The 17,657-nt window shown below is 41.5% G+C and overlaps 1 protein-coding gene across 3 annotated transcripts in view; it reads left to right on the forward strand.

The window, feature by feature from the left end:
* The window catches only part of tdrd6a (tudor domain containing 6a), a 21,543-nt gene continuing 3,886 nt past the window's right edge, over positions 1-17,657 (forward strand). For 2 of the 3 annotated variants that reach the window (XM_086264716.1, XM_086264717.1), the window contains exons 1-13: positions 2-333; positions 7,113-12,784; positions 13,027-13,106; positions 13,943-14,005; positions 14,084-14,138; positions 14,571-14,650; positions 14,836-14,890; positions 15,608-15,663; positions 16,209-16,272; positions 16,394-16,455; positions 17,068-17,122; positions 17,206-17,261; positions 17,347-17,410. In XM_086264716.1, coding sequence (XP_086120842.1) covers positions 7,189-12,784; positions 13,027-13,106; positions 13,943-14,005; positions 14,084-14,138; positions 14,571-14,650; positions 14,836-14,890; positions 15,608-15,663; positions 16,209-16,272; positions 16,394-16,455; positions 17,068-17,122; positions 17,206-17,261; positions 17,347-17,410 — 6,286 coding nt within the window. In that variant the 5' untranslated portion in view covers positions 2-333; positions 7,113-7,188. Of the gene's footprint in view, positions 334-7,112; positions 12,785-13,026; positions 13,107-13,942; positions 14,006-14,083; positions 14,139-14,570; positions 14,651-14,835; positions 14,891-15,607; positions 15,664-16,208; positions 16,273-16,393; positions 16,456-17,067; positions 17,123-17,205; positions 17,262-17,346; positions 17,411-17,657 lie in introns of all 3 variants that reach the window. The other variant, XM_086264718.1, reaches the window with a different exon arrangement.

Consider the following 17,657-nt stretch of genomic DNA (forward strand, 5'->3'; position numbering starts at 1 on the left):
GTGGGGAGGAGGGAAACGACTTTGGGCACGCGCGTGGTTGGGAGTTGGACGTGTTAACGGTAATCGGTCGTCGAGTTCGATTATTTTGTTACCACGAAAATCAGTCTTTAAAAGTGGTAGACAAATTACACGAAACGATAAAAACACCGAGCCTGGACTAACATTTAGCTCACTGGGTTAAATCTGCAAAGTTTAGGTGAGGAGAAGTTTAGCGCCGCTGGGGCTACGGGCGTTTTTTTTTCTTTTTGGCTAGGCTAACGGTGGCAGGTCTTCAAGGAGCTAACGTCGACGGTACTTCCAGAACACTCGGCAGGATTTCAAGGTGTAAAAACGGTAAGTTATGTACTAAATCCTGCATGGTTCGCTACTATAATTCTGTGTGCTTTTAAACTGAGGGACAATCATCATAATGAGCCCTCGCCTATTAACTTAGTACCTGATATGATGCTAGCTTTTGCGTTATTGAAGTAACGTGTGATAATAGGTAATTAGTTAGCATTAAAATAAGTTCTTAACATGAAAGGTTTGGAATAATGTTGTTTTCTGACACTAGACTGGACTGTCAGAAAAGACAATAACTAAACGATAGGGTTGTGCTAATAGTGCTAATTTTCAAGATGATGTCAAACATTTCTGTGATAACATGTGTCCCGTTTTTCGCCTCGTTTAAAATATTTAAAATAATTGAAAAGTATATTTAAAATTTCGAAGTTTAATCTTGTCGTGGAAAAAAAAGAAGAAAAAGTTCCTGCTATTTAGACGGTTGAGGCTTTACTTGACCCCACTGTTAGACACATTTACTTATCATCACTGCAACCCAGTAATTTAATGTATGCCTGTGAAGTTCTCTGCAGAGCGGGTCTACGGGCTCAAAATGTAGTCATAAATATTTTGTACTTGTAAATCAGTTTCGTATGTGTAAAAAGAATTTGTGCGTGCGTAAAAAAGATTTGTGTGTGGACTTGTGTGTCAAAAAAACCCCTGCAAGTTACAAGTACGAATTTTGACCCCATTTTTCTTCCTTTCATCTGATTGGCCAATGTCATGTCAATCACAAATGTAACAATCCAATCAGAGAGCAGAGATGGGTTTGGCTGTCGGAGGGGCGCTTTTTTTTGAACTGCAGGTCCTTGAAGGGTAATACAGTTTGAAGCTGGAGGATCTCTATATAAATATCCAATAGCAGCTAGGTCCCCTAACTTTCAGTAGCTGTTGAAAGGAAAAAGTTGTGGTATATCAGTGGTTAGAAATACCGTTATTACTTTAGGATTAGTTTAACACAAAGTCAGGGCTGACCTGGGACCATTGCTGTGAGTCACAGTGCGCAGCATAAAAGTCCTTTCACATCAGAGCAGGATGTGCTGCTAATGCTAACTGCTAACTAAAAGCAAAGGATCCAGAATTTGTTGCGCTGGCTGCTGGGCTCTGTGGGTTTTTGCAGCAGCTCTACCTGTACTAGATGCACCTGCTCCTTGTCGTTTCTATCTCTGACTTTATGTCCTCTACAAGAGTTTGGTTTTTTTGCTAGTTCTTCAAATGTAAAAACATGTATGCTAATTCATAACGAAGAAAGCTTTGTAATGAAGACTGTCATTTACAAAACACTGCCCGCCCCCACCCTGCGTTCCGCAGCACTGTTGAAAAGGCTGTGGTAGTCCCTATATTAAACACGTAGACCTGTGACACAAAAATCACCAAACTCGGACGACCACAGACTGTTTTCCTTTGTGGTGATGAAGGAAAACGCTGGGTTGGCATGTAAAAGGGCATTTATTTCCTTCAAAGACCTGCAGTTCAAAAAAAGCGGCCTTCCGACGGCCAAACCCATCTGTTCTCTGATTGGATTGTTACATTTGTGATTGACATGACATTGACCAATCAGATGAAAGGAAGAAAAATAGGGTCAAAATTCGTAGACCGATTACGTCACAGCGACGTGCCGAAGGCTGTCCAAATTCGTAGACTCCTCCGAATGCAGCCGGCAAATGCGTCCTTTTCCTCGAATTTGAAGGATGGGTTGGGTGTGTCCTTCGTGGCCCACCATATCCCAGAATTCATAGCGCGGCCCAGCCAAACTCCAGTTTCCGGCAATGGCGGCCGCTACTAAGTTTTAAAATTACTCTTTTTAATCTTTCTGGGTCACAAAATAAACTTTTAACATATTTTCAGGCGAGAATGTGGGTGTGTAAACTTCAAATATCTGCTCAGGTTATCAAGATATCGCATATTTGCAAAAGTGCTCCGACGTTTTCGGAGACGTCTGTTACCCACCAGCTCGATAGCTAGCCGAGAGCTTGAGGGTCACTAGAGCCGCTGAGAACGACACAACTCCCGGCACATCATTTTCAGATCACCGACTTTCGCTACTCAGGTTAAACGTAATATATAAGTCACTTAGACAACCTACAAATGTTATTGTTGGGCTTTTTTCAGTGTTTTATTTGTTCGCGAGTAAATCGGTTTGGCTGAGATTAAAGTTATTAGATTAGATAAAATAAAACTTTATTAATCCCCCTGGTGGGTTCCTCCTTGGTTTTCACACAGCTGAATAAACGTCAAACAGAAAACTGATTAAACAGAAGTGTGAGATGGTCGAGAATTTACGCCAGTGTCCTGTTATATTTTAGATAGCAAGGAGCAGACAGCCGAGTTTATTAAACTCCACCGAGACAGCGGTGACGCTACTCAGAAGGCTAGACCGTCCAATTTCACAGCTGTTTACTTCCGGCCTACCCGACCTTCTGAGGACCTGGCCCACGTAGACTGCGAAGGCCGGGTCCTCGGGAGGATGCAGCCCATGAATTTGGACACGACTACTGTATTTTTACATAAACGCTACTCAAATGGGGCTTGAAACTCTACACGTAAAGCTTAATTTACATCATTAAGCTTTGCTTTCAAAAACTAACATAAGTACAAGTACAAGTGCTTAAAGTCTTATGTTTTGCGCCATCTTCCGTCAGTATGGAATGTGACCTCATGTGGTTGGTTGAGGCTAATAGAATTACATTAGTTTATGTTAGCTAACTAGTGACTGAATCGCTAAGGAAAACAACGACACTAAAAGTCAGTTTAAGTGTTCACTTTTGTGCTGTCACTGGCTGCAAAATGGTTTTAAGAAACTGAGAATATTCTTTGGCTGTTTGACCAGCTGCACTCAAACTGGAAAATCCATCGGTTACCTAATGTTAGTTTGTAAAAAACACTTTATAAATAATTATAATAGGGCTGTGCGATATGACCAAATCTCATATCCCGATATAAGGTCAAGGTCAAATTTATTTATATAGCACATTTCAAACAGCCGATGCTGCACAAAGTGCTTAACAATATGAAAATGGTATTAAAAAGCAACAATGTAATACAATAATAACAATAAAAAAAACAATAAAAGGACAGTAAAAGAATTAAAACAATAACTAAACTAATTCAAATAAGACCAAAATGCTTGGGTCATAGTGTGTTAAAAGCCAGGGCATAGAAATGTGTCTTTAGTAAAGATTTAAATTGCTCAAGCAGGGCTCTAGAGTGCGACCAAATTTTTCAGTGGTGCGACTAAAAAAAAAAAAAAAAAAAAAAAAAAAATTGGTTGCACCTGTGCGACCAACTGTTCGCTGTGTTTACGTCTTTTTGCGCTGATTCTGAGCTGCAGGTTTTTCTCTCTCCAGCCAAAATTCACAGAGCCAGCAGCAAAAGAAGCAGCAAACTGCGCTTCACATTTGATCAATGTCGTCATGAATTTTGCTGTTTTGCTTCCACGACTATTAAAGCATGATGGGACGTAGCCTGTAGCAAGGGACGTATTAATTAATCTCAGGATAAAAGGCCCAACAGTATTAAAAGTGCTTTTAAGCAAGCTCGGGGGGAGACAATCAGAGGGGCAGTGTGATGATCTTAGGTTACTAACTACCGCGGTCAAGTCCTTAAGGGAGACGGGATCAAACTGCTCTAAGACAGCTGAGCACACAGGAGAAGGACTCTGATCTGAGGCAGCAGACAGCGAGACAAGGGCCCTAATCAATAGGATCTTGTCATTAAAAAATGCTTTAAAAAATCATCGCACATACTTGGTGAAGAAGTGACTCCAGAATTATCACATAAACTAACAAAGCCACAAGTTTGCCTCTCTTTCGTCCACTTTTGTCTCTACGCAACGTTACTCGGCCTCGCCTCTCTCCTTCACTGAAGACAACTCCCCCTCCTCCCCCATCGCTTCACGTGCAGGCAGCGACAAGATGGACACGGCAAATCTCCGTTAACGAGTTACTGCGCATCGCCCCATGCGTGGGGCTGGACGGCGTCAACGTGTTAACGAGCTAACCATGCTAACGAGCTAACCATGCTAACGAGCTAACCATGCTAACCGCGCTAACCCTAAAATCCTTTCATTCTCTCAAAAGTTAATAGCGCGCCTTATGTATGAATTCTGGTTGTGCTTGATGGCCGCGAACCGATTTTATGTGGTACACGGCGCTCAGCAGTCTGTCAAAAATGTTTTAGTTCGACTTTGGTAAGTTACGGAGCTGCACTGCTTGATAGATTGTCGGCGCATTACGGCTACTGAGGAGCTTCGCGGAGTGATACGTACTGTGCTTCAACGTAGTATTACCGTATTGTGTGTGTGTATAAGGACCATAAATAGCACCTGTAAGAGACGTGGTTATGAAGCGGATTTCAAACTCCAGGCTGTCAGTCATGCAGTAGAACTTGGGAACAGAGCAGCTGTGAAATCTGTCTGTCTTTGTTATTACGCTCAGCGTCTTTTAGTTTACATTTTGACTGCACAATTGTGAGCTCTTTGTTTAGCACAAAAACAACATTGTTTTCTTTTATTTATGGAGCATTATTATTTAATGAATGCTCATAATTTAATTTTGAGTAATTTTTCATGTACATCTGCGCTGTATGTCAATAAAAGTGCCTGTGTGACATCTGGGACACAGCTTTGACTAAGAACTCTCTTTTTGTTCTTACTTTATGGCTTAAAAAAAATATCGAGATATATATCTTATATCGCCATCCAGCTAAAAAATATCGAGATATGAATTTTGGGTCATATCGCCCAGCCCTACGTGGGACCAGTAACCCACTGGATCAAGTTAAGAGTCAATAATATTTAAAAAGTCCTTGACCAAAAGTTTAGTCACAGCAGACATAGATGTTACAATCACCAAGGATTAAAAAACTGTCAAATTTAAGAACGATTCCAGCCATAAAACCTGAAAACTCTTTGATAAAATCCTTGTTAAACTTGGGAGGGCGATATATGAGGGCACACAGTAAAGGCGCAGCAGAATTCAGGTGTAACTCAAACAGCTGGAGTTCAAAACTAGAAAATGAGTCGTGCTGTAATGTTTGATGGCAATGAAATCGAGCGTTGAACACAGTGGCTAAGCCTCCCCCCCTACCAGAGGACCGAGGGAGGCTGAAGAATGAGAAATTAGGAGGGACCAGCCCCGAAAAAGCTACAGACTCAGAAAGTCCAACTGTTGTGACTTTAGGAAGTCATTTAATTCAAACGTCTTGTTTGCTAATGATCTTACATTTAGTAAAGCCATTTGGAGTGTGTAGATCCTAACATCAGATGTTCCAGCTCGGTTAAGTGTGCGAAGATTTCCGTGGTCCACGCCGCATCCACGGGTCCCAGGCCACTCAGGGAAATAAAAAGCTGAGAGCGGGGGATCAAGTGTCGTGGGAGCTCCAGGGACAACAGGCAGGATTCATCTAAAGACGCACTCTGCTGGTCCAGTAGTTCCACGAGAAGCACGGAGAAGAGCTCGGACTTTGATGAGTGTACCAGCCCGCTTTCCCCGTTTCCTCGGGCGCTTCTTCCAGGAAGTGGTGTATGTGTGTTGGCACAGATAAACCGGGATACAGGGCTCAAAAAGTGGTGGAGGAGGCCCATAATCATCTCCAATTTCGTTGTACTCTGTACAATGACAAAGGCTATTCTATTCTATCTCCTGTCTCAGTTTGCTTAAGAGCCAGGGTATACGATGCTTTGATTTCTAAGAGTAACTGGCGATTGTACACACGCAGAGCGAGGGCATTTTGGGATAAAATAGAGAAGGATAAGGCTAGCGAAAGCCAAAGCAAAGCTAGCAGAGTTGACGGACGTGTCGCCGTGCATACTGCTGGTGCCATCTAGATATAAGACATCTATCGTCCCGATAACGATATAAATCACAAAAATTTAACATTTTCTGTAAATTCTGTGAATCTCGGGGAGCTCGACTTGCGTGAAGTGTTTCCAGCTGGTCGTCATGTAGCTGGAGTAGAGTGTTTTAACCGATGTATGAAACTATACATTTTTAGACATAAGTTGTAACGGCCGCCGTTTTCTTGGTAAGTATTTATTTCACAGCGTGCTGCGGGGAAAAGCCTGTTCCAGGGCTCGCAAAATTTCAAAATCCCTGGTAGCCCTTCGGGCAGGGGCTCTTCAGTTTTTGGTAGCCCAAAATAAATTTAAGTAGCCCGAATAAAAAAGAGCAATTTTTTGATTGATGTTTTGTTTCTTGTTTTGTTTCCTTTGATTGAGGGAAAACCTATTAACCTATTACTATAGTGACCAGAGAGCATTAAGGGGCAGAGAGGAGGATGTTACTCCTAATGTTGTTGGCGCCTTTTAGGAGGACGCTGCTAATGAAATTACACAGTGAATTTGCGTTTATTATTATATTTACAAAATACCAGAGTTTTTGTCTTGGTTGTATAATTTTATTTTGTTTTATTTATCCGCCACACCTTAAAGGCCCTTCCGTGAAAATATTATCGGACATTAAACCGTTCATGGGGCAAAAAAGGTTGGGAACTGCTGCTCTACTACATAAATTAGGGGTAGGTGATATAACCACGCCGTGGACACAAGTTTGTGAATGCAGTAACTCAAGAATGGGGCTTCTGAATTCAGTTTCAGGATTCTGAAACTCATACCATGTATGTATCTGCTAAAAAATCTTGGAGAAGTTCAAATCTCAGTGGCAAATCTCAAGGTCAGAGGTCAAGTTTTCTAAGAATCTTGTGAATGTGATAACTCAAATGAGGCAACGTCAAATTTATACCACTGGTTGTTACATTTAGTGTGTGTGTGTGTGCGCTCTTGTGTTTTCCAGATAAGATCCAGATCCTCATGCAGCGGTGTTGAGAGGTGACAAATCATGGGTAGCTAGATTTGATAAAACTGCCAAAATGTCGTCAATCTTAGGACTCCCTACACGAGGATCAGATGTAACTGTTCTCATATCCAGGGTCCATGTGCATCCCTATTGTGTACTTGTGGAATTCTGGGGAAAATTTAGCCTGGAGAGGACTGCAGAGTATGAACGTCTAGCCAAAGACATCCAGTCCCCTGGGGACTCTTTGCAAGAACTGGAAGGAAAACCTGGTGACCAGTGCTTGGTTCAGATTGAGAGTATTTGGTATAGGGCTCGCATAGTCTCAAGTAATGGCTCGAAATACACAGTGTTCCTCATTGACAAAGGAACAACATGCCGTGCCAACACAAGTAGGCTTGCATGGAGTAAAAAGGAGCATTTCCAACTGCCTCCTGAAGTGGAGTTTTGTGTGCTAGCTAATGTGCTACCACTGTCACTTGAGAACAAATGGTCCCCAATGGCGCTTGAATTTCTGAAATCTCTAACTGGGAAGTGTGTTTCAGCACATGTTCAGCAAGTACTAGACCTGAACAGAACATTCCTCCTACACATACCTTGCATATCCAAACAAATGTATGAGATGGGATTTGCTAAGAAACTATCCCCAAACATCTTCCAGGACTTTGTCCTGAAGTCAGTGCAGCCCCATAGTGGAGCTGAGGTTTTTCCAGAGATCAAACGGCTGTCCGTGGGACCTGTTGAACAACTGCGCAAGCAAGAGGTGTTCATGTACCCAGAGCTACAGGGAGGAACTGTAGAGACAGTCGTTGTAACAGAAGTGACAAACCCACAGAGGATTTTTTGCCAGTTAAAGGTCTTCTCTCAAGAACTGAAGAAACTGTCAGATCAGCTTACACAGAGCTGCGAAGGGAGAATGCCCAATTGCATTATAGGCCCAGATATGATTGGGTCTCCATGTTCTGCAAGAGGAAGTGATGGCAAATGGTACCGCTCTATTCTACAGCAGGTATTTCCAACCAGTAACATGGTGGAAGTATTGAATGTTGACAGTGGAACCAAAGAGTTTGTTAAAGTGGAGAATGTAAGGTCACTGGCTGCAGAGTTCTTTAGGATGCCAGTTGTCACCTACATCTGCTCTCTCCATGGAGTTATTGACAAAGGGGTAGGATGGACAACCACCCAAATTGACTACCTCAAGTCTCTCCTGCTGTACAAGACGATGATTGCCAAATTTGAGTACCAAAGCATCTCAGAGGGTGTTCACTATGTCACTCTTTATGGAGATGACAATACAAACATGAACATCTTGTTTGGTTCCAAAGAGGGCTGTTTGCTGGACTGTGAAAAAACACTGGAAGATTATGCTATTCGCAACACAGCACACAGGAAACCGCATCCAGCCCAGCAAGAAAGAACGATGCTAACTCCTGGAGAAGTTGTGGAAGAAAAAGAAGGGAAAGCAGTTGCAGAGAGGGTGCCTGCTGAAGTTCTCCTGCTAAACTCCTCACATGTGGCAGTTGTTCAGCATGTAACAAACCCATCAGAGTTTTACATCCAAACGCAAAACTATACAAAGCAGTTGAATGAATTAATGGATACTATCTACCATCTCTACAAAGATTCTCTGAATAAAGGATCTGTTAGAATTCCAACTGTTGGACTCTACTGTGCAGTCAAAGCAGCAGATGGTGATTTCTACAGAGCAACTGTGACTGAAGTTGGTGAGACACAGGTCGAGGTATTCTTTGTTGATTATGGAAATACAGAAGTGGTCAATAGGAGAAACCTCAGGATACTTCCTGCTGAGTTCAAAAAGCTGCCACGATTGGCACTAAAATGTACTCTGGCTGGTGTCAGACCTAAAGATGGGAGATGGAGTCAGAGTGCCTCTGCCTTTTTCAGAAAAGCAGTAACTGATAAAGAACTAAAAGTACATGTACTGGCCAAATATGATAGTGGCTATGTTGTCCATCTGACAGATCCCAAAGCAGAGGGAGAACAACAAGTCAGTACACTGTTGTGTAGTTCTGGTCTTGCTGAAAAGGCTGACAAACCAGGGCAGTGCAAAGACACAATGCATCCTGCTATTACGCCTCCCACACAATATCCAGTTGCCAGCCCACTATGTGGGAATAAGAACACTGGATTGGCTCTCCAAGTCCAAAACATATTTGGCCTTAGCCAGAAAAAAGGAAGAATGGCTACCTTTAAGGAACACATGTTTCCTATCGGAAGTGTCCTTGATGTCAATGTGTCCTTCATTGAGAGCCCAAGCGACTTTTGGTGCCAGCTAGTTTATAATGCAGGACTCTTGAAATTGCTCATGGATGACATACAGGCACACTATGCAGGCAGTGAGTTTCAGCCAAATGTTGAAACGGCTTGTGTTGCTCGTCACCCTGGTAACGGATTGTGGTACAGGGCCCTTGCGATTCATAAACATGAAACTGCTCATGTGGATGTGTTGTTTGTTGACTATGGCCAGACAGAGACAGTCTCCTTCCAAGACCTGAGGAGAATCAGCCCAGAATTTCTTACTCTGCATGGTCAGGCTTTTCGATGCAGTTTGTGGAATCCCAATGACCCTACATCTGCTGTAACTGAGTGGAGCGAAGAGGCAGTAGAAAGGTTTAAAAACTTTGTGGACTCGGCTGCTTCCAACTTTGTGATTCTGAAATGCACCATATATGCTGTCATGTGCAGTGAGCAGAAGATTGTTTTCAACATTGTGGATCTAGAAACTCCATTTGAGAGTATTTGCACTAGTATGGTAAATGTCATGAAAGGTACACCTCCCAAAAAAGCTATGGGACCATCTTTTCATCTGGATACATACTACTACTCAACACACAGTGTCAAAACTGGGATGGAGGAAGAGGTCACAGTGACATGTGTGAACAATGTCAATCAGTTCTACTGCCAGCTTGAAAAGAATGCTGATGTGATTAATGACCTCAAGATGAAAGTGAGCAGTTTTTGTCGTCAGCTTGAGAATGTGAAGCTTCCAGCAGTCTTTGGAACTCTGTGCTTTGCAAGGTATACTGATGGGCAGTGGTACAGAGGGCAGATCAAGGCCACAAAGCCAGCACTCCTGGTTCACTTTGTGGATTACGGGGACACTATTGAAGTAGATAAATCTGACTTGCTCCCAGTTCCCAGAGAGGCAAACGACATCATGTCTGTACCTGTGCAAGCAGTGGTGTGTGGTCTTTCTGATGTCCCTGCGAATGTTTCCAGTGAGGTGAACAGCTGGTTTGAGACAACTGCAACAGAATGCAAATTCCGAGCGCTAGTAGTGGCCAGAGAACCTGATGGGAAAGTGCTAGTTGAGCTCTATCTTGGAAACACTCAGATCAATTCAAAGCTCAAGAAAAAGTTTCAGATTGAGATGCACACAGAAAGCCAGGTTGTTTGCCATGGTCGGAGAGCTTTTGAGGCTTCACCGAGTTATTTGCAAAAGACGACAAAACGGACCACAAAAATGGAAGATGACACACAATTCCTGAAGAAAAACAGTTTCTCTGCTTCAAAACCTCCTTTTACTTTAAGGGATGACAGGAAATCTAATGAAATGAAACTTTGGAACAAAACAAAGTCAGTTCATGAAAATGGTCAAAGGATCAAGAGTCCACAACTAGAGTTGTACACACCTCCACAGCAAAGGCAGTCATCTGCTGGTGGCAATGTCAGATCTTCAGATCTTCCAACAGATACCAAGAAACTCAAGTCAACAGTAAATGGCACAGAATCCCAAAAGGAAAGTAATGCTGAAAAGCTTCCTAAACTTTCAGACTTGCCCTCAAATTCTGTCACACCTGGTATGGTAGCAGATGTCTACATGTCACATTGCAACAGCCCATTAAGTTTCTATGTGCACTGTGTAAGGGATGAGGATCATATATTTTCCCTGGTAGAAAAGCTCAATGACCCCAATTCAACTCCAGAAACCAACAGGCTCAAAGAATTGCTGCCAGGTGACCTTGTTCAAGCACAGTTCGCAGATGATTCCTCATGGTACCGAGCAGTTGTAAGAGAACTCCATGGTGATGCAATGGCTCTCATTGAGTTTGTTGATTTTGGCAATACAGTCATGACTCCACTTTCCAAGATGGGCAGACTCCACGAGAAATTCTTGCAGCTGCCAATGTACAGCACACACTGTATGCTGAGTGATGCTGCTGGTCTTGGGGAAGAGGTTGTAGTTGATCCAGATGTGGTGTCTGCTTTCAAAGAAAAGATTTCTAGCAGTGGAGAAAAAGTGTTCAAGTGCCAGTTTGTCAGGAAAATTGGGTCTGTGTGGGAAGTTAACCTTGAAGACAATGGTGTGAAGGTTACGTATAAAGTGCCTACTGTAGATCCTGAAATCACTTCAGAGAAACTTGAGCAAGTAAAGGAAAGGAAGGAGCCATCCCAGGTATCTGATATCAGAGAAGTGCCAGAGAGATCAGTGCTGAGCCACTGCTCCCCACATAACTTTCTGGAAGACCTTTTTGAGGGGCAGAAATTGGAAGCCTATGTCACAGTCATAAATGATGATCAGACTTTCTGGTGTCAGTCTGCTAGTTCAGAAGAACATGATGAGATCTTATTAGGTCTCTCAGAAGTTGAGAATTCATCAGGTCAGAACCATATTGATCCAGATGCTCTTGTTCCTGGAAGTCTATGTATTGCTCGCTTTTTAGACGATGAGTTTTGGTATCGTGCAGAGGTCATTGACAAAAATGAGGGTGAGCTCTCTGTTTTCTTTTTGGACTATGGAAACAAGACTAGAGTCAGCATAACAGATGTGAGAGAAATGCCACCTTGCTTGTTGAAGATTCCACCACAGGCATTTTTGTGCGAGCTTGAAGGCTTTGATGTTTTGTGTGGATATTGGGAAAGTGTAGCAAAGGTTGAATTGTCTGCACTCATAGATGTTAAACTGTTGCAGTTGACTGTCACAAAACTAGCAAGAGCTACAGGAACAATCTTTGTGCAGGTGGAATGCGAAGGTCAGGTGATAAACGAGTTGATGAAAACCTGGTGGAAGAGCTTCATAACCGAAAATAAAGCCAAAGCAGATGAACTGCCTGATTCAGATGAAGCTTCAGTGCAGACTGACTCATCTGTAAATGAGTCTGTGGTACCTGACGATCAAGTAGAGAATCCCAAAACCCAAGAAGCAGACAAATCTCATATCCACTTTGAGAAAGACAACAGTGACGAGCTCAGCACTGATCAGTTTGAGCCTTGCACAGAAGATGAGGTACAAAAATTAAGTACTCCAAAGTCCTCTAAAGATTCAGTTCATCTTGAGTTTTTTGGGATCCAAGAAGAAAGTGTTTCCACAGAGAAGATCGAAGTCCAAGCCTCTGCAATATTGATCAAGGACAGATTTCCTGGTGATAGTGGTATAGATGAAAGTATATTGTCGCCACTTGATAACCAAGATGACAAAGACCAAAATGTTTTGACTATGAACTTTAACATGGAGGACACTAACAAAGAACCTGAAGAGGAGCAAGCCTTGGTAATGGACGCTTTTGGGCCCAACGTCTCAAGTTCTCCAGTGGATGAGAACCTTTTAGAGACAACAGATGACCTAGAGGGAACTGCAAGAACTGACAAGGTATCTCTACTTGAAGAGATGAACGCAGTTTCCTACAGCTTTGACATCATGAATGTTTCTGGTAAGAAAGAGCTTAATTTCTCTTTTTAAAAATGTTTTTCTCCTTGTTAGCACACAATATGGTTGAGTTCAAATCTGCTCAAATCATAATGAATGCCATGTCATTCTGGAAAAATACCTGTGTAATAATATTACATTTGCTTGCTGGAGTCTGATGGACTCAGAGTTGAGTCTCACATGTTGTCAGTTATTATGCAAGTTAATGATTTCATATGTGTTGCATTTTCCTTTTTCTATTTCCAGATCTAGCCCAAAACCAAGATGGAATAACAGCTTCTGTAGGAAGTGGTACTTCCCTGAACCGTAGGACAACTGTGAAATTGGTAGATTTAAACTTCATTATGTCGAAATAAACTGATGATCTTTTTAAAAGCCTTAAAAGTAGGACTGTGCGATATGATGAAATATATCGGATGATAAAATTAAAACATCTATAATTTCATATTATACACTATCATTTGTTTCATGGTGTCGCAAAATAAACCGTTTACGGCAATATTTTTTCATCGTTTGGATGGCCACCATGCAGGCACAGAGAATACCAGCATGGCCGTTGATGAGGCAGAACCAGTTAGCTCCAAACAGAAGGACCAGTCAAAACAAATCGAGGACCTTATTTCTAAACGAGGGGCATAGACATGTAGCATAGACATGGTTTGGTTAGGAAAAGTCTGACGCGGACCAGAAAACTGTACGATGCAAATTATGCTGCAAACTGGTCCCCAGTTCAGACTCAAACACGACAAACCTCTTCTACCACCTACGCACGAATCACGTGAAAGAGTACGGTGAGAGTTTATGGACGAGAACCAAAAAGAACCGCCAGATGCTCAAAATACACCTCAAACGTTAGAACAGGCTTTTCCCCGCACTACGCCATGTAATAAATACTCACAAAGAAAATGGCGTCCGTTACAACTTGTAACTAAAAATATATATTTTCATGCATGAAAACACTTCACACAAGTCGAGTTGCCCAAGATTCACGGAATTTACAGAAAATGCACTATATTGTGATATATATCATTATCGGGATGAGAAATGTCATATCAGGATATGAGATTTTAGTCATATCGCACAGCCCTACTTTAAAGCGTCATTCTGTAATTTAAAATTGTTGATCACATACGTACATATTGGTATCTTCCATTTTCTCAAGGTTCCGCGGAACGCTGTTAGTCTCATGGAAAGTACTGATCTAGGAACTGAAGTCTCAAAACGGGTACAAGAAATTTGATTGGATTCAACTATTAGAACATTGACAAGGACATCATTTTGTTTACTTTGTTCTTTTCTTCAGATTCCGACTGAATTAGTGCTGCCCTCCCTTGTGCCTCCTGAGGAGCAGTTGTGCAGTGAGTGCTTCTTATTTTGTCATCCAACTCTTGATACGGTGATTTTTCATTTTGAAAGGCTTAAAGTGAAAGGGAATGAAAAAACAACAGGGTTACTTTCTGTAGTTTGGCCAGCTGACGGCCACAGTTACAGCGTTGATTTAGTTTAAGTCATAGTCTTTTGAAACATTAAGTTTTAGACATAATTTAAGGATCTAAATGCTTTTAGTTTTAGTCTAGTTTTAGTTGACTACATTTCATAAGACTATAGAAGACTAAATCTGAAATTGATTCAGTTTAGTATAAGGTGTGAAAGTTTGTCATGGTTTTTACTGATGAGAGAAAACACAACTGATGATGTTTCAAAAGAACACAAGTACTCACAAGTACTCGTATTGAGAAATGTCTCCGGCTGATGATATGGGGTATAAATGGGTGCAATTGTCCACAAAGGTGCTCCCAAAGAACCGGAAAGTGAGGCCGGAGATGGGATGAGTCAGCAAGAGGTTCCATGTGCTACCACACAAGCTGAGGTATGCTGGGGACGAGGATATACCGTAATATTGGTATAGATGTTAAGCAGTTCTGCTTTTGTCATGATTAGTAAATATCAGATTGATTATTTACTGTTGTGACTAAGGGTAAAATGCTCTTACTACACTGATATAGTCCCACCTGGAACTCTCAGGTGAGTAAAGATTAATCTGCTCTATTTCAGAGTGACTCTGTGAGCGATGAGGAGTCCTTGGTTCATCTCAACATTCCAAATTCAGGTTTGATAAGATTTTGCCAGGTTTGATATTTACATGTTAAGTTCAAATGCAAGGCTGCAAGCATGAACCTCGCATGAAAATAACAGTACACCATATTGCCAAAAGTATTCACTCACCCATCCAAATCGGTGAATTTCAGTGTTCCAATCACTTCCATGGTCACATGCAAATAGAATTAAGTATCTAGGCTGGCAGACTGCTACTGCAAATATTTGTAAAGGAATGGGTCGCTCTCAGGAGCTCAGTGAATTCCAGTGTGTTACTGTGTTAGCATGCCACCTGTGGAACAAGTTCAGTTGTGAAATGTCCTCGCTACTAAGTATTAATACGAAGTAGTGATTGGAAATGACAGCAGCTCAGCTTGCAGCTCAGTGGAAGGTCATGTAAAATCGCATAGCAGGGCCAGCAGATGCTGAGGTGCAGAGGTCCTTGGATGCAGTGGTGTAAAGAATGCTGCCACTAGACTCTAGACCTTGTGGTGGAAGAGATGGAAGAGCTGTTTTAGCTGCAAGCAAAGGGTAGCCGGACATTATATTAAATCCTTTGGATTAAGATTGGAATGCAACTTAAGTTCATATGTTGGTGAAGGCAGATGAGTGAATACTTTTTGGCAATATAGTATAGATATGCCAATGATGTGGTTATTTTTTTTAAGCAAGTAAGCTATCATTCCCCATTTAAAACTCTTTCCGGCTTGTCTGTGTTTGGATCTCGCAGACGCTGACGAAGCTGCCAGTGAGCCCCTCACGTACACGGTGTCCTCGCTGGAGAAGGTAACTAGATAGTGGAGTGTGTCTGTATGTGCGCTGTCTTCTGACTGCCAATAACTGCCTTTTAAGTGGTGATGCATTGTCCCACCAGGGACATGTAACTGCTCATGTATTTAAAAAAATAAATAAAAAATGATATTGTGGTGACAGTGCACAGAACACATTGACCAACAAGGCTAAAAACCAAACAAAATCTGCAATCAGTTCATGGGATGCATGGCTTGGGATATATTGCTCAGTAAATATTGTGTGATGTCCTCAGATCGGCTTTTTAAAATGTATTTATTTTTTTGCCGTGTGCAGTTCTTATATTGATTGTGTAGTCTCTAATTTGAAGTGTAAAACATAATTTCAACATTGTTCTGAATTTCTATTTTAAAAATATGTTAAAGCACAGATTTTGATTTGGGATTTGCTACGGAAAACAAGCAGAGGTTACAAAATATACTCGCATGCAGAAATGGATTTGAAGCTACAGAATTGTAAAATTAGACTACAAATACTTTAATCACCAAGATTTATTTTTGTTATTTATTTATTTTTTTTAGGGTGATGAGATTGAAGAAGTGACCTGTTGTGCTGAAGAGGCTTGCGTAACAGATGTCTGCACAGGTATCAGACTTCAGATCAGGGAGTGTACAGTTCACTGCTTCTGAGTAATATTCAGTTTCTCTGTGAAGTCCTCTTTTTAGATATGCATGCAGTTTTGTTTTTTTTTTTGTTTTTACTGCAGAGCAAAAAAAGCCGAGTGGTGATGGTGAAGACTGTTTGAGCTGTGTGACAGCAGAGGAAACGGTAATTTGTTTGTTGATTTTTCAGAGTAACTAAACAATGTCTTGCAGCTGTATAGCTCATACGTGATCAGGCTTTTCACAGGTAAATTTATCTGACACATACTGACCCTGTAGAACACTTTATTTCTCTTGTCTCTCTATTTCCTGACAGTAAAGTAGTACAACTTCTTCAGCGGGAGACCCCTTAATGAGATTATCCTGGTGAACAAAGAGCAGAACTATCACAATTTGCATAAATTTAGTTGCACACACATCAAAATCGTAGACCAGTTTAGTAGAGGCAATATAAATGAAAATAAAACAGAAACCAATACAATTTTAAACTTTGGTGTCAATTAAAAAAAAAAAAAGAAAAACAGTAAAAGTGCTTGTCTGCTATCAGGAAGCAACTGGATCCAGATCATTTAAAATTGCCCTAAATTCATTAAATAAGACCAGGCCCTTAAGGCTTAACGACTTGCACATATAAAATGTACTTGGCCAGGAAACTTCTTATCACTTGAAACGAAACTAAAAGAATCAGTGAAAATGTAGCAGATGTTAATCTGAACACGAGCTGCTTATGTTTGTTGGAGCGGGCTTTAAAGTGATGAGTGTGATCTTTTTGTTTCAGGACGACTCGATAACCGAAGATGAGACGTCGTGTCTTCGTGAGGATACACTTTCTGGTGTGTCATCTTGGCTTTTTAAATATCAGATCTGATTACATAACACGCATAGGGCTACATTTCCTGTATATTTTCTGTTGCAGCTTTACAATCTGATGCTGAGCCACAGACCTCCACAGCTATTAAATCTCCAGATTTGGTAATGCATATTTTTCCAATTTGAGGTTTAAATGTAACATTGTATCTCTGCAGAGACTATACACACTGTTTGTATCCCTGTGCAGAATAGCCTTGTTGAAGAGGTGACCTGTCTTGTTGGAGAGATCTGTTTGACAGACGTCTGTAGAGGTACTGTTTAAATTAAAGAGCTCATTTACAGCTTTGTATTTTAATTCTGGGCTACTACAGTAGCTTGGTGTGATTCACAGTTCAGCTAAAGGTTGTGTAACCTGCACTGAGCCAAGCCACTGTAGCTACTACAGCTGCTCATTTCAAACAGGTTTCATCAGCAGGTGGGTGGACCCTCTGTACCCACAGCAAGGGCTGTGTGTCTGAGGTGACCACAGCATGGATGCCCCCTCTCAATAACATTGTA

Source organism: Aulonocara sp. 'chitande type north' Nkhata Bay, linkage group LG15 (assembly GCF_057382095.1).
Source record: "Aulonocara sp. 'chitande type north' Nkhata Bay isolate Kocher_YH1m ecotype deep benthic linkage group LG15, A_spYH_male_GT1.1, whole genome shotgun sequence".
NCBI lineage: Eukaryota > Metazoa > Chordata > Actinopteri > Cichliformes > Cichlidae > Aulonocara > Aulonocara sp. 'chitande type north' Nkhata Bay.